The sequence below is a fragment of the Coturnix japonica genome, chromosome 19 (assembly GCF_001577835.2).
Source record: "Coturnix japonica isolate 7356 chromosome 19, Coturnix japonica 2.1, whole genome shotgun sequence".
NCBI lineage: Eukaryota > Metazoa > Chordata > Aves > Galliformes > Phasianidae > Coturnix > Coturnix japonica.
Genome location: NC_029534.1, coordinates 8,061,265 through 8,081,353, shown reverse-complemented (window position 1 = coordinate 8,081,353; position 20,089 = coordinate 8,061,265). Strand labels below are relative to the sequence as shown.

Here is a 20,089-nt window from a genome sequence, read left to right as displayed (position 1 = left end):
CTTCCAACCCGGGTAATTCTGTGATTCTGTGATTCTGTGATATCAGGTCCTGTTATCTACGGCTGCATAAAGATATTCCTTTAGTACACAATACCCTGCCACAGAAGCATTTACAGTTCCAATCTGCTCGCAAGCATTCTGTAAAAAGCCATTTCCATTCTGTCCTCTGATCTAACCAATAATTAACAGTACTAGTCTCTACTGTTCTTGAATGCAACAAACACTATCTCCTCTAATGCTCTACTATAGTTACTCATACCACGTGCTAGAGATAAAAATCACCCCTTGTACAAATTTTAATATAAAATGGCTTAAGAAGCAATTTATTTTCTTTAGGATAAGAAGTAACTTTGCAAGAACTCACCTAGAAGGGAAGCAAGTATTGGGCCACAAACGGGATCTGCTAGTAAAGCTTCTTTTTCATAATATTTACTAGAAATAAAAGATTAGAGCCCAGTTAAAAACACCAGCTGTTTACTATGCCAGTAGTGTTACTTAACTGACTTCCAAACTATCATGTTATTGCTTATCAGAAAGTAAGCCAAAGAAAGCAAGATAGATAACAACACAGTTCTAATGCAAAACAAATTTCAACAACAGAATTTAGCTGTGATTATCAAATGCACATTCTCACACAATGGGCAAATAAGCAAACCATCTACCTAAACCACCAGAAATGAGAGCAAAGGAATCCAAAACTCATCCCTTCATGAACTAGACAGGTAGAGGAAAAGCAGTTGCTAATTGCTGATGAATGTATCTCTTCTAAAAGCTCTAATACACCTTGATTAGCTCAGGATACCCAAAGAAGAATTGTTACATGAGGCTTTCAAGTATGTAGACAGCTTTTATTACATGGCAAGTCCTAAACTCGGGTGCTCTGGGACATGGTTTAGTGATGGAACTTACTTAGTAGGTCAGCATGATGGTTGGACTTGGTGATCCTGAAGGGTTTTTCAATCTACATTATTCTCTAACCATTCTTTAAATAAGTTAAAATATATTCCAATAAAGTTATAAAGAAATTAATTTGACCTATTTTAGACATTTGCTTTAGTATTAATTTCCTAAACACAATCAGTAACATTGACTAGATCTCCATGAAGCGTAAAGGAAATATACAACAATCAGTTCAATAAATGTACCCTCCAAACTTTTATATTTAATAACATTACCACCACCTCTACTTTTGATCATATTCTTCCATTCATCAGCTGTATAATTTCAAGTAAGTGACTTCCTCTCAATATAAACATTCTGCCTTATCTATTTTTAACACTGAGCTTGAGAGGAAGGATCTTGCCTTTTGCTAGATGTGTTTACCCAGTATATTGATTTGAGGCTTTAGACACTAATGCAATATGGAGACAAATAACAATTCTCTGCAAGCAATACTGCCAGTTTTCCACAGAGACCAGGAGATACACACATCCTCAAAACATATTGTTCATCTGCAAGGAATGTTCTTGAAACACTTTCAGGAACAATGAACTACTACAAATAGTGACTGAAAGTATTCCCACCACATCTGCGAAACTAACTTTAAAACACACAGCCCAAAAATCCAAACACCCAAATTTCCCAAAATGTCATTATCCTCTGCTGTCTCTCCCACTAGATGGGGCTCAAACTCTAAATCGTCTTCCTCAAGACCAGAAGAGCAGAAGGAGTTAAACATGGAGTGCTGTGACACATGTTTGTCATAAAAATGCATAAGAACAAACGTTGTTTTATTCACTCTAAGTGAAGTTCTCAAAAATCACATTTAAGGACATGTCCCTAACTCATCGGCATGGACGAAGAAGTCAGTAAGGTGAATATCCACAACACATGAAACAACTGTGATCAAATTCTCTTTCTCATGTATGGTGAATCATGCGGAAGTTAAAAATAAATAAATAAATAAAAATTCTTGGATATATTCAAATATCAGCAGATACGCTGATACAGAGGATACAAAATACTTTCAACAAATATCCACACTTTTGATTCTTATTTTACCTGCAGTTATCAACAATATACTGCACAATCTTGTCAAGCACTTTCTCAATCAATGCTGTCCGAACCCATATATGTTTGATGGCCTGAGGAGTCAGTACAGGAGTTTTGCTTGTGGTTGATCCTTGCCTCTTGAGGGGTTCCTGCACATTTGGCTGATTTTTCCTGCAAAACGACATAAGAAAAGTTGCCAAAGTTCACAGTCTCCTCACTGGAATCCGTCCAGCGACAAGTTTACACAGAGAGCTGCTGGAAAACACAGCATATCTGTATACTAGCTATGTCAGTACTTACCACCTTTGGTTTCTGGTTTTTAGTCAGGGATTTTTTGAAAATCATGGTTGTATTGAGTGATTTAGAACACTTCAGTTCTGGACTGAAATCAGACACTAAGCAATCCCTAAAAATATCCCCAAACAAGCCTGTATTAGGTATACTGGGTGAGGCAGACCACAAGCAAAAATATCTTTTGCTTTTGGTGCTTTAGAAAAATCCCAACATCTGAGCTCCTCCAGAACTTCCACATGCTATAAAGGCTGAAATGAACAAGCAGCAACTCTATAGCAGACCGTAGCCATCAAAAGAATGAAAACATAACAAAATGCCAAGGGAAATATAAAATAAGTTGCAGTTGATTAACAGAATTTAGCTTCTTAAATAAATCTTCATACTTATTTAAGAAAACTACATAGAGGATGGCAAAATAAAAAATAGACACTAGTCTCCCAGCTTCTACCATCAAACTCAAGCTAGCCCTGATCCCAAAAGGGCACAAAGCTGTTTCAGCACAAAATATTCCAACTGAGATCAGAGGCATGGAGCAGGGTTCGAGATAAGCAGAGGCAGAGCTGTTTTACAGAGCTCCTGCCGCACCACTGTCAGGCAATCCTTGGACACAGGCCCATCTTTTTATTCTCTGTGAAGCGCCATGTACAGCTACAGCACCAGCTGTGCTAGAGCCTTGGCAGGGAGATCCTCCCTCTTACTTCCTACAGAAAGACAGCAAGATAACTAAAAGATAAACAGCATCAAACTGAGAAATCAGAACTAAAGCAAATGAGCACCCAAAGCCAGCTAGTAGCTTGCTTACAGCCATTATTCCCTGCTTCTTCCTGTAGTATTAGCCAGTGCTGCAGAAGGGCCAGTGAAGAAATGGGGTGCTTAATGCTGTGTTTTAGTGAGTGACAGGATGGTGAGCTGGTTACACAAAGCAGATTTACTTCCAAAGTGTAGCTGTAAACAACAGTGAAGGGACTGGTCAACAAAGTGGTCTCTGAGCCATTCCTTTCTGTGGAGTTAGTTTCTGCCCAACAAATAGATCTGACCCCAACCGAAAGAGGGGGAGTGGCACACTGTGCCTCAGGCATGCTGTGGGGATGGTGTTTTGATGCATGAACACAATGATACTGCTCTTTGGAGATCCCAATGTGCTACACTTTCTGTCATAACACTGGTAGAAATGCAATTTTGAAGACAATTCCCAGCAGAACACATCTTCTGTCCTTCTGCTGTTAGCTTGACGAAACTAAACATTTGTCTTATTTGACGCTCAAGATTCAAGCCTTTTGCAAATTTGGCCAAGAAAAAGCCCTCCGTGTCTACCAAGTGATCTCAGCATCCTCTTCAGAAAAACTGTGTGAATTTTGCTAGTAAACAGACATCATCCTCACCTGCTCTCCACCTGCTGCTGCAGCTCCTGCACTTTCTTGCATATGTCTCCTGCAATTGCATATGTCTTGCCAACTTTGGTGAACAGCGCAGCTACCTTGTCGGTCCGCAGGAAGCCAGCAGCCCTGCGTTTCAGCATGTGCAGGAGACACGCTTCCACAACACCTGCAAGAAAGGGAAGGAGATACATTCATGGGTACTCCTGTCCTTCAGCATTCTCTTTGGTCGGTGCTATCTGCTAACACCTACTGGTCAGGTGTGGAGACATGAGAACCGAGAGCTGCAGAAAGACAGACAAACTAGATCTCAAAATCAGACAATGCAAGTTATGTACATAATCTGCAACAATAAGCACCTCATAAGTTACTGACAGTGAAAGAATTCCAGATTCTACTGAAAATGAAGCCAAATGCAAATACTCCCATCAAATCCTCACAGCAGAAACATTCATTTCAGCCTTCAAAGAAACCGAACCAGGTCTCACTTAAACTGCTGCAGAAAAAGATAAAATTGCATATTAAACAAAATGTAAAACAAAACAACCAAAACAAACAAAAAACAAACAAACAAAAAAACCCCAAACAAATAAAAAGCTTTCCCTGTCTATGAGCTTTTAAAACGTCATTGCAAATGAGTTGTCCAGTCAACATCATCCATAAGAAGGCATGAGGAATAGACCAATTCATTCACAGGGAAGGAAAAAAACCAACAAAATGACATCTGCAAGTGCAGATGTCCCTCAAGTGCACCCTCACTGAAACCCACAGAGGCATGCCAGCCCTTATGCAAGAGTCTGTGTTCCACACCTGAGCAATTCTCCTGTCTTCAATGCCAGAAGGCTGTTCTGTGGTAAACCACAGTTAAAATGGCCACATTAAATTTGTGTTATGAGTAATAAGCAGTATTCCATCTGCTCTGCTATACATCACATCTCTCTCAAGATCTGGCAGCTAATTTGGACAGAAGGCAGCATTCTGTTGCACTCTGAACCCAGTCCTTACAGGTGCTGAGTATTTCCTGAAGACTCACAGTACTTAATGGTCTCCAATCCCATACTAACTGAAAGCCTGTGTCTGAAAAAGACTGTCCTCACTGCTGAGCCCCTGAAACCTACCCCAATTCCCAGGCAAGACTTAACAGCACACGGGCACATCTCCTGCTAGCTAAAGCTAGCCTAGGAGGTGTTGCAGCACTTGAAGGATCACAGGATGTGTCTGTATTAAGTAGTGATATGATGCCCCCTTAATAACCAGCACTGCTGTCCTATTTCTTTGCTTTGCAAGACTGAACAACTACCTGCTGAATGAATTAAAAAAAAATAAAAATAAATGGAGAGAGAGAAGCATTTTTGAGGTTTCATAACTTCACATTTTGAGTCTTAACACTCCAGTAAAAAAGAAATGTCTAATTGGCTTCCCACTAACACATCTCTATTACAGAAATTACCCTCGTGTGTGTTCTGAAAATACAGCCATTTGCTTTTTAAGTGTGGAAAACAGCACTAGTAAAGCAAATGGGAAATATGTTATGGGATAACAATGATTTTGCTTTCAACTGTGAAGGCAGATATGTCCTTAGGCTAAGCAATATTGGATAAAATCTGACAAAAGGTAAACTTTCCATGAAACTCCCTAATTTCCCAGTGGAAAAGCCAGCAGAATTAAATATTGATGGCTTAGACTGCTCATTTGGCTTTAGAATTTTCATCTTTTTTTTTTTTTTTTCTTTTTTTTTTTTATATAAATCAGGATACAAGTAACTTGATTTAGCAAAATCAAATCTTCTAACTATACACCCTGAATTTATTCTCTGTAAAACAGAAACCATCGTACTCTCTTACACCTCCATCTTAGCCCTTCCTAAATTTAATTAAACTGAAAATTCTTCAGAATAAATTTCACATATTCCCTCGTTGCACCACCTACATGGGAAAGACTCAACAGAATCTTCAGTTTCATCTGCAAGTGAAACAAGAGACATGCACTACCTCAGTAGTGTCTAATCTGAAATACATCACATAAATATTGCTGCTAAACATGTCACAACCATAGGACTGTGGTGCACTGTGCTGTGACCAGCTTCAACAGCTAGACAACAAAAACACAGGAAGCCCCATGCACATGCAGCCACCCTCCAGTGAGTGGGTAACCCAGGAGATGCGCAAGCCCATGGCAAGCAGTGCAGCTGGTGTAAATGAAATAGCATGCCTCATGTACTTAATGATAATGAAGGACTTGTTGGTTTTTTTCTTTTGTTTCGTTGCTGGACTTGTGGGGGTAGATGTAACTGTGAGCAAGTCACCAAAGAGCTTATCTGACTCTGGTAGACCTTATCACTGTGAAACTCTGGAAGACCAGAGTGTGAGACAAGAGCAAGCAGGGTCTGTTTGCTTCTAAGGATGGACAGGAGGTTCCACTGATATGCATTGTTAATCCTGTTATTCTTAAGAAACCTTTCATCCCCTATCACATTTGTCTGGGAGAAGCTGGGACCAATTAACTGATTAGAAAAACTGTTAGAGAAACAGGAATGTCTTGTTTGTACGTAAATGGTATAAAAGATGCATGCTGACCACAATAGACAGACTACCCTGATGCTACAAGGAACTAAGAGAGCTCTCTAACTCGACTGAGCACCAACAGGACTCTCAATAAATAAAAGCATTCAGACATTCACAGTATTTAACTGATATCTTCAGTATCAATGCTTGTGCTATTCAAATCCACACCTCCTTTATCCCCAGGACAAATAGACAAAGTTACTATTGAGCTAGAAAGTACACAAAGGAAATACTGCCCCATCTATGCTTCTTCCAAACCACTGCAATACAAATAAAACCTCACTAAACGGTACAAGGTATTTGTATGCTTTAACAACCATTATCTGTCGGAAAAAAATGGTGACTCACCTGCTGTGATCCCTCCGTTCGTTATCACCCTCCAGTTTCACTTCAAACTGCACCAACAAACTGTTCTTTGGAAGAACAGAATGTTATACATTTTTTAAGAAGTGGTTACTACTTCCTCTGTTTCACTAAGGTCTCGCTGCATCAAGCACAGTATAAGCACATAATGGGACAGAGATCACATCCCAAAGAATGGAACACCAATAACTTCTCCATAGTCAGGGCTGCAGCTTGCCCTGAGCTACTGTGCAATAACTGCCCTAGCACTGCTTACTGCTGCCTGCAGGAGGGCTGAGGCTGAATCCAGAGGAGCTCTAGTCTAAGAGAAGCAACAACCAAATACTCATTGAGAAGAAGACTGCCTCAGAAGTCAACCACAGCCTTGCTTTTCCACCCATATCATGCACAAAAGCCAGAAAGAAAGGCCAGGAGACACAGACACATCCCTGCCTGACCTCTCCGCATTCAGCTCATACTGGCAAACATCTGCTGCAATCAAAGGACATCTGTAGGTGGCAGAGGCAATGCCTGTTTGCCTGCAGTCTTACAAGTGGGAGCCCAGTGCTGATGACATCTCTGCAAGCACGGCTGTTTCTACTCAAAGGAAGAGAGAGCATCTGTGCATCTGATAGCGAAGTGGGAGCGGGGGCGAGCACCATTTGGTTGCACACAGGGTTGTGCAAGGCCAGGCAGAGTGGCATAGGAACAACAGTGACGGTAACGGGATGCTCTTCACAGCACAGCCCAAGATCCTGTCTCACAGCCATCACAGAACCCTAACTCAGCTGCTGTTTTGCTCTGCCTTTCAATTAGAAATAAAGAAAATGAAAAAAAAGAAAGGCAGTTTTCCAGATGCTTAAAGCAATGCAGTAATAATTGATACCAGACCTTAAATGAAGCAACCTGCCTTTAAAAATAACTGCAAAGAAGTGCACTGCTGTTGCTTAGGAAACAGGCTCTCTTCCCACTGTCACTGTATTTTTTGTTGTTGTTTCTTTAGAACAATAAAATATTGATGAAGCAAATTTAGTGAAAAGCATAGCAGGCACAGCTTTAATTACTAATAAATGCTGCACCTGCCATGGAGGGCAGTTTCCACAGTGACTGTCCCTGAAGCTCCAGTATTTAATTATTCCACTGTGACATTTCTCATCACGAGGTCCTGGCATAACATCAGTACCCAACTGACGGTAATACACACAGAGCAGTTCTTTGCAAGGGGAGACATGCTGGAGTTATCTCCTGGATTCCCACACAGTATGTGTACCACAGGATGAGAGATTAATGCATCTCATTCGGTTATATGTGAAAAGTACCCTAAGGTCTGGGTTTAGGTTTCAGTTCTAGCCACAACATGTGCCACCTTCACATCACTTCCTTAGCCTCCACCACCAAACTGAGGCCAGCAGTATTTCCTTTCTTCAGCTTTTCTAGCAGAGTTCCCTTATACAGAAGAGCATTACTCCACAACAGCCAATTGACTTTAAATTCACACCTGACTTAATGTGAATTAAGTTTCAAACACACAGTGGCTTATATCCAGCTAAATTAAGCAACATTTGAGGGAGGGAGTACATCTTTCAACAGACACGTTCCTACTCCAACACATGGGATAGGACAGATGTCACCTCCTCATCGCAGCCCTCCAACACAGCATTTTTCTCAAGAGCTTCACAGAACATTAGTTAAAGAGGTCAGCAGCCTGGAAAATGCATAGAGGTCTTTTTGCTTACTACAAACCCAGAGGCAGGCACTCAACTCACTGCACCTCCTCAGAATCACCTACAGACACATTCTCCTGTACACACACACATAACCAACCTCAGGCAGAAAGGAATCTTCAGCACAAACTGATAAACGTGTGAAAGAATCATCTCAAGCTGCAGGATCTTTTTAAAGACAAGAAAGGACATCAACAGTGAAGCTCAAATGTCTTTGCGGAGGGAAATACGAAGTATTTGAGGACCTGCTTCTGCCAGAAAGCAAACTGCAGTCTGGAAAGTAAAAACAGATTACCTCATCCTACAAGTAAGGTGCATATTTTTGATCTGCAGGAATGCTGATCAAACATCTGAAGAAAAGGGATCCTCCATATCTTGTGGTTTTGAAATCCAAGGCAGATATCTTTTTTGGAAGAGAAGTCCTTGGCTATGCTGGTTACTGAGTTCAATATATGAAGGCAACATGATGAACTCTTCACTCAATGTTATTTGTACAAAGTAAATGCAGCTTTACCAACAGATCCACAGATGTGCCCAAAAACAAACAGACATCACACAACTACCTTAATTACATCTCTTTAGCTCCACTTAGCGCACCCTGTACACACATACATTTGCTTCTATTTGTATTTTACATGCACACAGGTAAAAACTATGCTAATATGCTATGCTAAGAAAGCCTGAGCTTCATACTGTCACTACAGCTGTAACAGATAGAGGAAGAAGAGAAACACAGATTCTCATTATGGGCACACTGGAGGAGCAGCACTGTGCTTGGAAGAAAAGTTATACACCAAGTTGCAGCACGCCACATCATTGAGAAATGCATGGAGAGCAGATGAGATACATGCAGGTACCTGCACTCTCACCAAGAAGTAAATGACTGTGGAGGATGTATCCAAGTATGTCTCTCTGTCTAAAGAGTGCTGCTTTGGGCATTTTATACAAGAGGGGAAAACAGAACATCAAGTTTGTGCTTAGGTCTCAATCTCCATTTAACATCCTGTCTTCAAACACCAAGGATAACAGACTGTTCAGACAGGACAAATCCACAGAGGCTCATGGGGCAGTAACAAAGATAAGAAGGAAAGAGTTGTGCTACAGTCAAACTCCCACTCCCACCTCCCTCACTTGATCTTCAACACGTCATCCATCAAACCCAAATCTGTAGCAATCACTGCAACTGAGATCGAAGAATTCCCTTAGTTACCAAAAAAAAAAAAACAAAAAAACCAAAAAACCAAACCAAACCAAACAAACAAAAAACCCACCAAAAATAAAAAAAATAAGTGGGCCATATGGAACTAACATTTTCCTCAGTCGTTTGCTGCTGTGATTTAAATATGATAATATGGGTTATGAATTACATAAGGATACCTGCAATCACTTATTTTCAGGGTTGCAATAATTTTCAAGGTTAAGCACATAAAACCCTGGAATTAAAGAGCTCATAGGTTACCTAGTAACCTCCTTGGCTGCTGGTAATGTTACTTCAATACTGGTAATTATTGCATTTCCTCCCTGGAAGCACTGCAAAAAGCAGCAGCTAGCTGGAACTCAACACCTAAGGCTGTGCAGTTTAATAGTTAAGTTGACCAAAACACTAACTACTTGCATTTTGCTCTACTACACAAACAGAACACAGACATCACTTTCACAGCAAGTCCCCTCAGAAGGCGGTGAGGGAATAAAAAGGTATCTAAATGGAGCATCCTCAGTTCTAAAGATAGGTCTGGCTGGGATGCATCAGAGATGGAAGGTGGTGATGACCGCACCTCTGTAAAATCTTGACCATTAAGCTTCCAAGGACCCTTCAGAAAATGGAAGTGTTTCCATTAAACACTGTTAACGGTGAATCAAAATAACTGAGGTTTCTCTAAATAATAGGATGCAATCTAATTTGATAGCCCAGAGCAAACATAACGTGTTTAGCTGAGTGCTCTAAAAAGCATGAGAAACTGTATCTCACTTCTCAAGCTAAAAGCACGTGCAGTTCAAAATCTGATTTCACAGCACAGCTAATATTCACTCTTTTATTTCCCCTCCCTATAACACTCTGCTCATTACTCCAAAGTGGTCAACTTGGGGGCACAATCAAAAAGCTTTTAAATTTGTGTGAAAAAATATTTGCCTCCCCTCAATAATGATAATCTCTCTTAGGGCTAATGTGTTTATGAAATGAGGTGGAATCTCTGTAAACTACTTTGAAGGCATTACTCATCACTGAAAACGTTCCATTTGTTTCCAAATAGGAATAGGAACACAGAGTCACTTTTTTTCCTTTTTTTTCTATTTCTTTATTTTTTAAAACAACAGACCAGTATTTACATAGATTACTAACTGTGTTTTTAACTGTGCATCTTAAAAACAAACGAGAGTTTCACACATTGCCACCTTTGAAGATTTTTACTGCACGTCCATGGATATTTGATACTCTTCTGATAGCTTTACCTACTTTAAGAATGCCACTGGACAAGAATCTCTGGATATGAAATATATTTTCTATTCCTCAGTTGATTTTATTTTCCTGTCATGAGCTTTAATCTAGTCTTGTAATTTAGAGCCATGAAGGAAAATATTTCGGACTCAGATTTTTCATTGCTTGGGGCTGGCAGTCCTGGCTTTTGGTGACTGATAACTGCTCATACTTCAAGTCCTGAATGAGAAAAAACAGAAGACAGGCTCCAACATCACAACAGTCATTGGTTCCTAATTACATATTCTCTTTCAAACACAATTAACTTTGTACAAAATGGGATAACAAGTCATCATAAACCAAACAAAGAAAACAATCCCACAACTAGCCTCATTTTTGTTGCTATTCCCTTTTGTACGATAGCAGCCTAGGTTCCTAACTATACGTTACCTGTCCCTGCAGCTGCCCAGATATCTGGTCTTGAGTCACCAGCCACATGTTCAAATGCTTCCTGGTATTCCACTGACAATTCTGGCAAGCAGAAAATACACTGCTAACTTCACTGAGGAAAATATTGTCTGGCCAAAATTTATTTCCAGATGGAGTATTTATCAATTTACCTTTAAAAACAAAGCACATTTGCTACATTTAATTACTATTATTCTAAGGCACCAAGTGTGCACCATGTTCACAGAGTACTTTAAGTGCCTTTTCCAGTAGAAGGCTCCCCCCACATACATTGTTTTCTTTTCCTCCTCCAATGAATAATGCACACAAATGTAGCACAGTGTTTGAGCAATCAAGGCAGTTATTACAGCTCTGCAAATGCAGTATGCAAGCAAAACATGAAGTGTATTAAACAAACACCACAATGATAATGGAGCAGAGAACAGGGCAATAAATCTCCCTTTACTGATTAGCCAAGTAGGGGATGTAGCTGTAATGTTTCTATCTGTCACCCCCACCTCATTTCTGGGCTGTCCTGCACAGGTAGACATGGCATTTCCCCAGAGCAGCCACACCATGACAGATGTGGACACAGCATAGAAGACCTCATGGAGAAAACCAGTCCTGAGAATCCACAACATAAGCTACATACCCTTGACAAGAGCAAGAACAACATTCAGGTAAGCTTGTTTTTGGATCTGTTCATGAACAAGGCATCATAAGTTGATTTAAACAGATTTTAATTTCTTTGCTATCAGCATCACATTAGCGTCAGACCCAAAGATGGGCAACCACACATAATAAGACTTGAAGCAGAGGAAATGCGGTGTGTTGAACCAGAAAGACCTGCTTGCTGATTACTGGTAAAAACACGTCAGATAACTATAAGAAAAACTTCCTTTTTCTTCCCTTTTTCCTCAGAAGAATAAAATCTGGGAAGGACAGGTATTTCTGGTGAGAACATCAACACCCCAGAACCTGCAGGGGAGCTTGCTGGTAGGCAGGATGCAGTGAAGACTGCACTCACTGAACACACAAAGCATGGTCCGTTTGTAACATGATGTCAGCTACTGTTACTAAGGCAACGGCACAAGATAACCTGGGCTGAAAACATCCACATCCAGCTCCTAACAGAAATGCCTGTCCACTAAAGATGCAAAGATTTAAACACAACCTGTATTGGTTCATATATTTTCTGATTAACACCACAATATGGGTGAAATCCAGCCTAGAGCAACCCACTGTCCTTGTTAATGAATAGAGAGTAAACTGGGGAAATGGGGAGATGGGAAGCGCAAGTACTGCTTTGTTCTCTTACACAGGGCAGTCACCAACCGCTTGAGCAAAATATGAATAGCACAGCAAAAGACAAGAACTTCCACAGCAACTTTCTTCAAAGGGAGCAGGCTCCTCCCTGCAAGAACCCATTCCTACCCTCCTAGTTCTGAAGTTTGGTTTAGTCTCATGCACAGGCTTGTGCACAATTTCTAATCAAATATTTCAGCCCCAGATCACTAAAAAGAAAAAGGGCTGACAACAGTTCGACAGAACAGCACTTCACTATTCCATCTGTAAGCAGGCTCCACTTTGTTCCATCACTGACACAATGTTATCTAGATCAACCTATGTCCATTACTGGGGGCAGTAGGACTGTGGGCCCCCCGGCCCCAAAAATGGGAAGGGAAAAGGGAAAGGGGTAGGGAGATGGGAACTGGGCTCAAGGAAACAAACAGAGCAGCGGCAACGATCTAAGGAGGAAAACTTATTTTACTAGCTATGATATCGGAATGCAGGATAACACAATATAATACAATCTAATTGAAATTGAGGCTAATAAATCAAGTAAAATAAGAGTTTTCCAAAGACCAAGAAGCCTACTCTGAAATTGAAGGTGCACAGCTTGGAAGCACACCCACACCCACTGCCAGGCACTGAGAGAGAGATCCAGCGTCACTTCTGTGATGTATTTTCTCCTTTGACCGTGAGGTCCTCTGAGACGTGCAGTTCTTCTCTGCACTCCACATGATGTCATGATGTGGAATACCAATAGCAGAAAGTACAAAACCATGACAAGCACCTGCAAAAATATAAAAAATCTCTATATATGCTGTAAATCACACGTGGTGGTGTGGTTACTCAGCAGCTCAACTGGTTTCCCCCTGCCAAAATACAAGTGGTTGCCGTAACAGTGGTACATCTCATGTAGCTGAGCAATAAACTGCCCACTTAGCTCACTCTGCAGCTGCACTGCCACTGACACAGACTGAGCCCCAGTCTCCACATGTACTAAAGAAGGTCTGGAAATGAAAATCTGTGCAAGGTCATCTGTTCCCCAGATGACCCTACCAGACTAGAGCACATCTGCTGCAGAAGGATTAAAGGATTTCTTCTCCTTACAACTCCCTGTGTACTGTAACAAGCATGCATTTAAGATCATGGGAAAAGCAGCAGATACTACTTAAGACCCAGAGGTACATTAGCCATTTAGCATCTAAGAGAGATGGGAAATTTTCAGTTTCCAGTGCAAGCAGGCACCAAAAAAATCAACCAGCATGAATTTAACAGACTCTTGTTTAGCTCAGCCTCGCATAGAGTAAAATGATTCACAAGAATTCTATATTTATAACGAAGACTCACTGAAAATGACTCATATACTGAGCCAATCTAATTTTAAACAGAAGGGAAAAACTTGAAAGCACACGAAACAGAAATTGGAGAGGGCAAAGAACTGCACACACAAGAGAACCCCAGCCAGGAGCAGTTAATCTGCTGCCAAATCTGCTGGAAACAGTTGATGTGATAGTGGAAGTTTCAGCTTCACCTACATCTGTTTCAGAGATAGTTAAGCCCTGCGTTCCAAGCAGCAACCTTTCTGCAGGTTACAACATTTCCTTACGATAGGTAAGATTGCTGGGTAGTACAGATTGTTATCAGTTCTTCAGACCCTGCCAAATTCACAGAACAAACCCAAACAGAGTCACAGCAGGAGGAAGAGATAATTACTAGGAAGATTTTACAGTATTCCTAATTTTGGACAACAGCTGCTTTCCCATCAGCCCTTACATCAACAATGCAGCTTAAAGACAGAGAACATCCACTTTGAGCAATCCAGATTCAACAGGCAGTCTGCAGCAAGGACACAATGAAAGTTTCTTCATTTGCTCCAGTCTCAAAACCATTCCCTCAAAACCATTTTCTCTTTCCTCTATGTAAGTGCATGGCAGAGCAAAGGAGAATATTAAACATAATGACAACCTAAATGCAGAACTCACTGCAGGTTACTATTCTCAGAATTTTGTGAACACATGCCAATAGTTGTTTCTCTGAACAGCCTTATATTTATCACACTTATCTTCAAAAGTCAATTCCACTCTTCTTAACCTCTCTGTTTAGATGCTGACTGTTCTCCAGTCATTCTCAAGCACTGCTCTGAATTTGAAGCGTAACAAGAAAGCAGACAAGAATTCACAGTCCAGCTTGCCTTTACAACTGTATACAGCTTTAATTCTCACTAATACCTTGCTGTGATATTTTCCATGCACCAAAGTCTGACGAATAGTACTAAATTCTTATTGGCCCCAGTAATGATGGCTGGATCGCAGAATCAGTATTCAAGAGTTCCTTTTCAAGCATGTGAATGAAGAGGCTATGCTTCCATAGGAGTTTCTGGTGCAAACTCTTGGGAGCTGCCCCCTACTGAGGGTCCCACAAGCGGCCCATCTTTATTCACCAGTTCACACAGGGTCTGCTTCACTCCACATCACGATACACACATCAGTCTGCAGCAGCCAAACTTCATAATTTATTCAGACTTCAGTTTTTCCAGAAAGAGTTCTGAAACATCAGCTGTCTTTGATGTACTTTGTGGTATTACCTCCAAAGGAGTTTTATTTTCTTGTTAACTCCTGCTAACACAAGTTCCAAAATACATGATTGTATTTAAAAATATCTGAGAATGCCCACAGTGTCAAAGCCTGGATCCTCAATCTCTCAAATGCACCACTGATGTAAAGCGGCATTTAGTTCACAGCAGAGAGCAGAGAATTGCTGTGAAGATCTATAATGTGCCAGGTGTTGTTACACTGGTTAGAAAAGTCACTGAGATTTCTATTGCACTTTCCCTTCTTCTAAAAAAAATAGCAACAGCTTTTTCAGTGACTTTTTGGGCTGAATTCTGTCAGCTTCATTCAAAATGAGATATTATATTCTACAAATACATTGATAGAATTTACAGAACGAAGTGTTTTAACCTGGAAGATAGCTGCCAGACTTCAATCCATGACTCGAAACTTCAACTTTTGCCAGTTATTCTCTGGGTTGTAGCTTAACAGTCACACATACGTACTTATAAACTATTAATGCCTCCTAGAACATCACCTTGTTTTGGCTTGGTATTTTTTTTGACAATGATATTTTAATAAGTTACTTTATTATTCATAATGTACCAATGGATGTAGCAAATACAAAGAAACGGTAGCATGAGCCTGCACTCCATGTTTTTCTAATATCGAAATCCCAGAATTTACCTCTTACAGCAGAATAAATAAAAGCAGAGTATGCAACACTAATTTTTTGGTGTGCCATTTACCACATAAGGCGATGATATGACTGCTGTCTTCATGTACAAATTTCCTGGTGACTGCTTCTTCCATAATCTGCTTCACCTAAAAGAAAGAAGTAAAAAGAAGTGATTTTAAAATCCCAACACAAACAAGTACAGCACTTGGGAGTTTCAGCTTGTTTCAACCTTTGCGTGGCATTTCCCCATTGCTAGAAGATGAATCACTCATGAAAGTTACTCTGTGCTTAGAGGAAATGGTAAAAGGATGCAAGAAGGCAAAGGAAGAATGAAACAGAACACCTTTTTATAAGATGGGGTAAACCACAGGGAGAACACAGACAAGTCTATCTGCAGAGGGCCTCTCTAAAAGGCTGAATTTTTTCAGAGCACTCAGAGTGCCCTCTGGAGAACTTCTTCAGCAGAAGTTAACAGTCAGCTAGCAAGCTTTTTATATGGAGCATCCCTTCTGTGTATATTACTTCTGCTCACTGTACAGAGATCATGTATTCCTACATGTTTTTTTCCCCCCCACGAGACATTCTGCTCCTTTTCAAACACAAGGAACCCCTGAGCTACACAGGCATGAATCCTAAGCAAGGTTTACAGTGACCTTTCTCCTATTCTGCTGGGAAGAGAACCCAACATCAGACAGGCTGCAAACAGCTCACCAGGAGTGACCGGAACATTTTGCAACCTTACATAAATGCTCCCTGACATTTTATCTCCGTGTGAGTGGGTTAGGGCAGGAAATAAAGGGTTGTTTTAAAAGAAAACTATCAGTTTTATCCATGTCAGTCTGGAGAACCAGAAGTAAAACCAATAAGCACAGACATACTTTGCTACATATGCTAGAAGCACTTGCTCAAGTTGAAAGGAATTGGTAAGTCAGAGTACCACTGGAAACAGTCACACTTCTTATTGCTTGAACTTACATCTGTAAAGCAAACATTTCAATAGATGGACACTGTTAATAATGGGGGGTTTAAATGCCACAATAATTACAAGAGATGTTTCCAAAGCTCTACTGTGCCAGACACTAAATAAAAACAATAGAGAACCATAGAGGAGACAGCACTTTCAGTTTGAGCTTCTACACAAATTTCAACTAAACTTATATTTATCACACTTCTTAAGATTTGAAATTAAGTTCCTCTACAGTTTCAAGCTTGAAGTGTTGAGCTCCGGAGGGAATTCATTACAGATTACTGACTTTCAAAAATTAAGGAAGAAAACACACGTCTTCCAAGTGGGCCCCTGAAGAGCTGCTGCAGTTACCCTTAATTCAGCTTCTAACTCCTTCCTCCCCCAGTGGCTTCCTTAGCCTGATGAATCTCATTTGCCTCAGCCAACTCATTCATCACATACTCACTCCCTTCTGGCCATGGAGCACTTGCTTCTCCAGATACAAATCTACAATTGCTTTTGGTCTCTCCCACTGTGAGTTGTAATTACAGGGTTAGAACACTGACTGAATAAATGCCGCATCACAAACATTAAAAAAATAAAAATAAAAAATGGAAAACAACAAAAAACACAACCTCAGAAGCAACTTCTACAGCAGCCCTGGAGTCCATCAAGTAGTGAATTATCTAGCAGGTAATCATGTGTCCCCATAGACAGCTCTATCAACATACTCAGCACACCACCCGTGTATCAGCTCAGTCTGAACTGCATGTTAGTGCAAGTGGCATAGCAATGGCCACCAGTAACCTGCCACAGGGGCTGCATTTTCATGTCTAGGAGACCTCAGCTCTTCTTAGCAGTGCTGCACTGAACTCTCATTAAGCGGCACCTGGTACCTGAGATAACCAGTTTAAAGCTAGCTGGGTTACTGCTCCTTTGTAGTGCTGAGAGGTCCAAAGGTTGTAATTGTTCCCTCCTAGTGCCTGAGCTCAAAGGAGCTACAGATGCACTGCTTGGGCAGTATCCGGGCTCTGTATTTGAGGTAGCAGCTGCCTACAAAGGTGTTCTCTTCAGTTTGAGGGGATTATTCCTCAGGTGAGACTATCTGCAGAGCCATCACACATGCCTTCCTCCAACTGACCGCCTGAGGCTCATACCCACTCCCACGTCCCCTGACCAGGGAAAACAGCTGTACAAAGCCCCAGCCTCAATGCTCAATGTATGGGCATTTTAACACGTGACATCCTCTTTAGAGCCCAACCATATTTAAGCTATTAAATGAATGGCCTAATTTGCTGCAGGGGAAATGTACCTGAGTGCCACTAGCACTAAGGTAGCTAGGAGAAGGAGCACCAGGGAGCAGCTCCAGGATAAGTCATGCATGTGTGACTGAAGTTTATAGATTTGAATTTAGGCACCATTAAGTCCTTAAGACTGCAGCTAAGATTTCAGTCCCAGCTCCCCAGAGAACAGTAACTGGAATCCTGCCTCTGACTATGGGCAGGAAGATGAGTAGTTTAATAGGAGTTAGAACTCAGGAGCTTGGAGGCAGTTCCTGCTGTCACACACTTCCCAGGCACCCCTGCACATTAGTGTTAATTAACACTAACATTAACATAAGCTCCGTAGCTGATGTAGACCCAACTCTGTATCCTCAGGAAGAAAAAAATAATTAAACTGTAGCCACAATTAGAAAGAACAGCACTATGAATGCAATAAATCAACACCGCTTTTGTGCAGCAGTGCCATGTGGTCAGCCCACTGTTGGCTTTCAAATCTAGGAACCCCAGCTAAGCAGTATAGACCAACTGAACAATAAGGTCTGTTCCCAGCTGCCACCAAATGCAGAGCAAATTTCTGCTCTTTGCAAATTTTCAGGAAGCTACTGCATGTTAAAACACATTTTCAGGGCCCTGTCAGTATATGTGAAGATTCAAAAGCTGGAATGCACTGTTCTTTCAGTCCCACGTCATTGCTCAATGCCACAGTTCAGGGATGCCTTAGGCAAGAAGTTCAGTCAAACTGTTTCTGATCAAGTGGAACAGAAGCTCTCTGCCCTTCCCTCCAATTCTGCATCATTCTCTTTGTACGGAATTATGCTGTTATGGCTCTATTGTCTGTTCTGGGAATGCACTTGTCAATGAAGCTTTCTGAGCCTACAAAGGCATCCACCTTATCAAGTGCAACTTATTCTCGTTAAAATAAACACGAGCATCCCATCCTCCCACCTTCGTTCATCCACCTGCATAGGTGAGAAATCTCTTGGAACTGTTGGTCTGTTGTGAATTGCTGCAAGGGAGGAGGCAGCAGCAGGAACATGGAGAGAAAACCCCTCAGGTGGCTCCCTGGGACAGAGGTTCACCCCAGGTGCCACAGGCTCCTTCCATCCTACACCTCCTCTGTAAGGTCAGTGCTTACGCAGTCAGTCAGCCTTCTACTCTTGCCAGATGGCACAAACACACAGAAAAGCGGTAAGTACATCAACTTCTATTTCAGTTCCTCCATTCATGAACCACAAGTGGCAACAAAGCAAGAGAACTGCAGAAAGCTTTACTTTAACAGACCGCAGTGACAGTCTCCAAAGACATTCCGTTCACATGCACCAAGTTTACCAACCATAAGAATGGAAAAGATACCCAAGCAAAAATCCTGGCATCTGAGGAGCAAAGCACATCGTGATGGTAGCTCTGCCCACACACTAAGGCAGAGCAAGCTCCTTCAACAGACACTGAGTTATAATGGGTTACTCTGACTCTCAGCCAGTGCTTTCAGAGGCAGTCAAACACCAAACCTGACTTATTGAGAAATGTTTTTGTTTTTTTTTTCTTTCAGTTTCTGTTATATCGTTACAATTTTTGTTCATTTTTGCTTTTTTTGCACTGTGCATCATGATGGGATGCTGGAGATGCACCATCAGGACAGTAAGTGTCAGAGGGAAAGAACAGTGCTTGTACAGCACTGGAATAACCAGGAACACATTTCACACCCATCACATTTTTTCCCCAAGGAAGAAAATTTCATCTCTCACATCATTACATCTTTGCCTTCTTCAGCTTCTGCATCTACCACTCATTTATTGATTGCTTCTGCTGCACTGACGTTTGTTATGCTGGAAGAACAGGGTGGTGTAAATGAAAGTAGTTAACCAATCTCTGCTTAAAAATCATTGTGTTTTAGTTGTAAGATGAGCAATTGCATTTCTAAAGTGCTCTGAAATTTTTTTTATGGGGGAACTGCTAAGGTGGTTGTTATTCTGTTTGTTTCACAGCTAGAAAGAGTATTTACATCCATAAAGGGCAAAACACTCTCATTTGAGAAGGTACAACGAAACAGCTCAAGAAATCTTGTTTTATGAGCCTACTTGTCACAACAGATTTTCCTGCAGAGAGAGGTGTTTGAAACGTGAACTTATAAGCAGCCTCAGCACGAATCCCAGCAGAGTGTAATTTCGAAAACACATTACACATCCT

General features: G+C 41.0%; 1 protein-coding gene across 7 annotated transcripts in view; it reads right to left on the bottom strand.

Annotated features, from left to right (window-relative positions):
* SGSM2 (small G protein signaling modulator 2) overlaps positions 1–20,089 on the bottom strand; it is a 48,344-nt gene that overhangs the window by 26,610 nt on the left and 1,645 nt on the right. For all 7 annotated transcript variants that reach the window (XM_032448499.1, XM_032448501.1, XM_015881061.2 and 4 more), the window contains exons 2-5: positions 15,744–15,819; positions 3,669–3,831; positions 2,002–2,163; positions 365–432 (exon numbers count right to left, since the gene is read on the bottom strand). In XM_032448499.1, the coding sequence (XP_032304390.1) occupies positions 365–432; positions 2,002–2,163; positions 3,669–3,831; positions 15,744–15,819 (469 nt within the window). The remainder of the gene's footprint in view (positions 1–364; positions 433–2,001; positions 2,164–3,668; positions 3,832–15,743; positions 15,820–20,089) is intronic.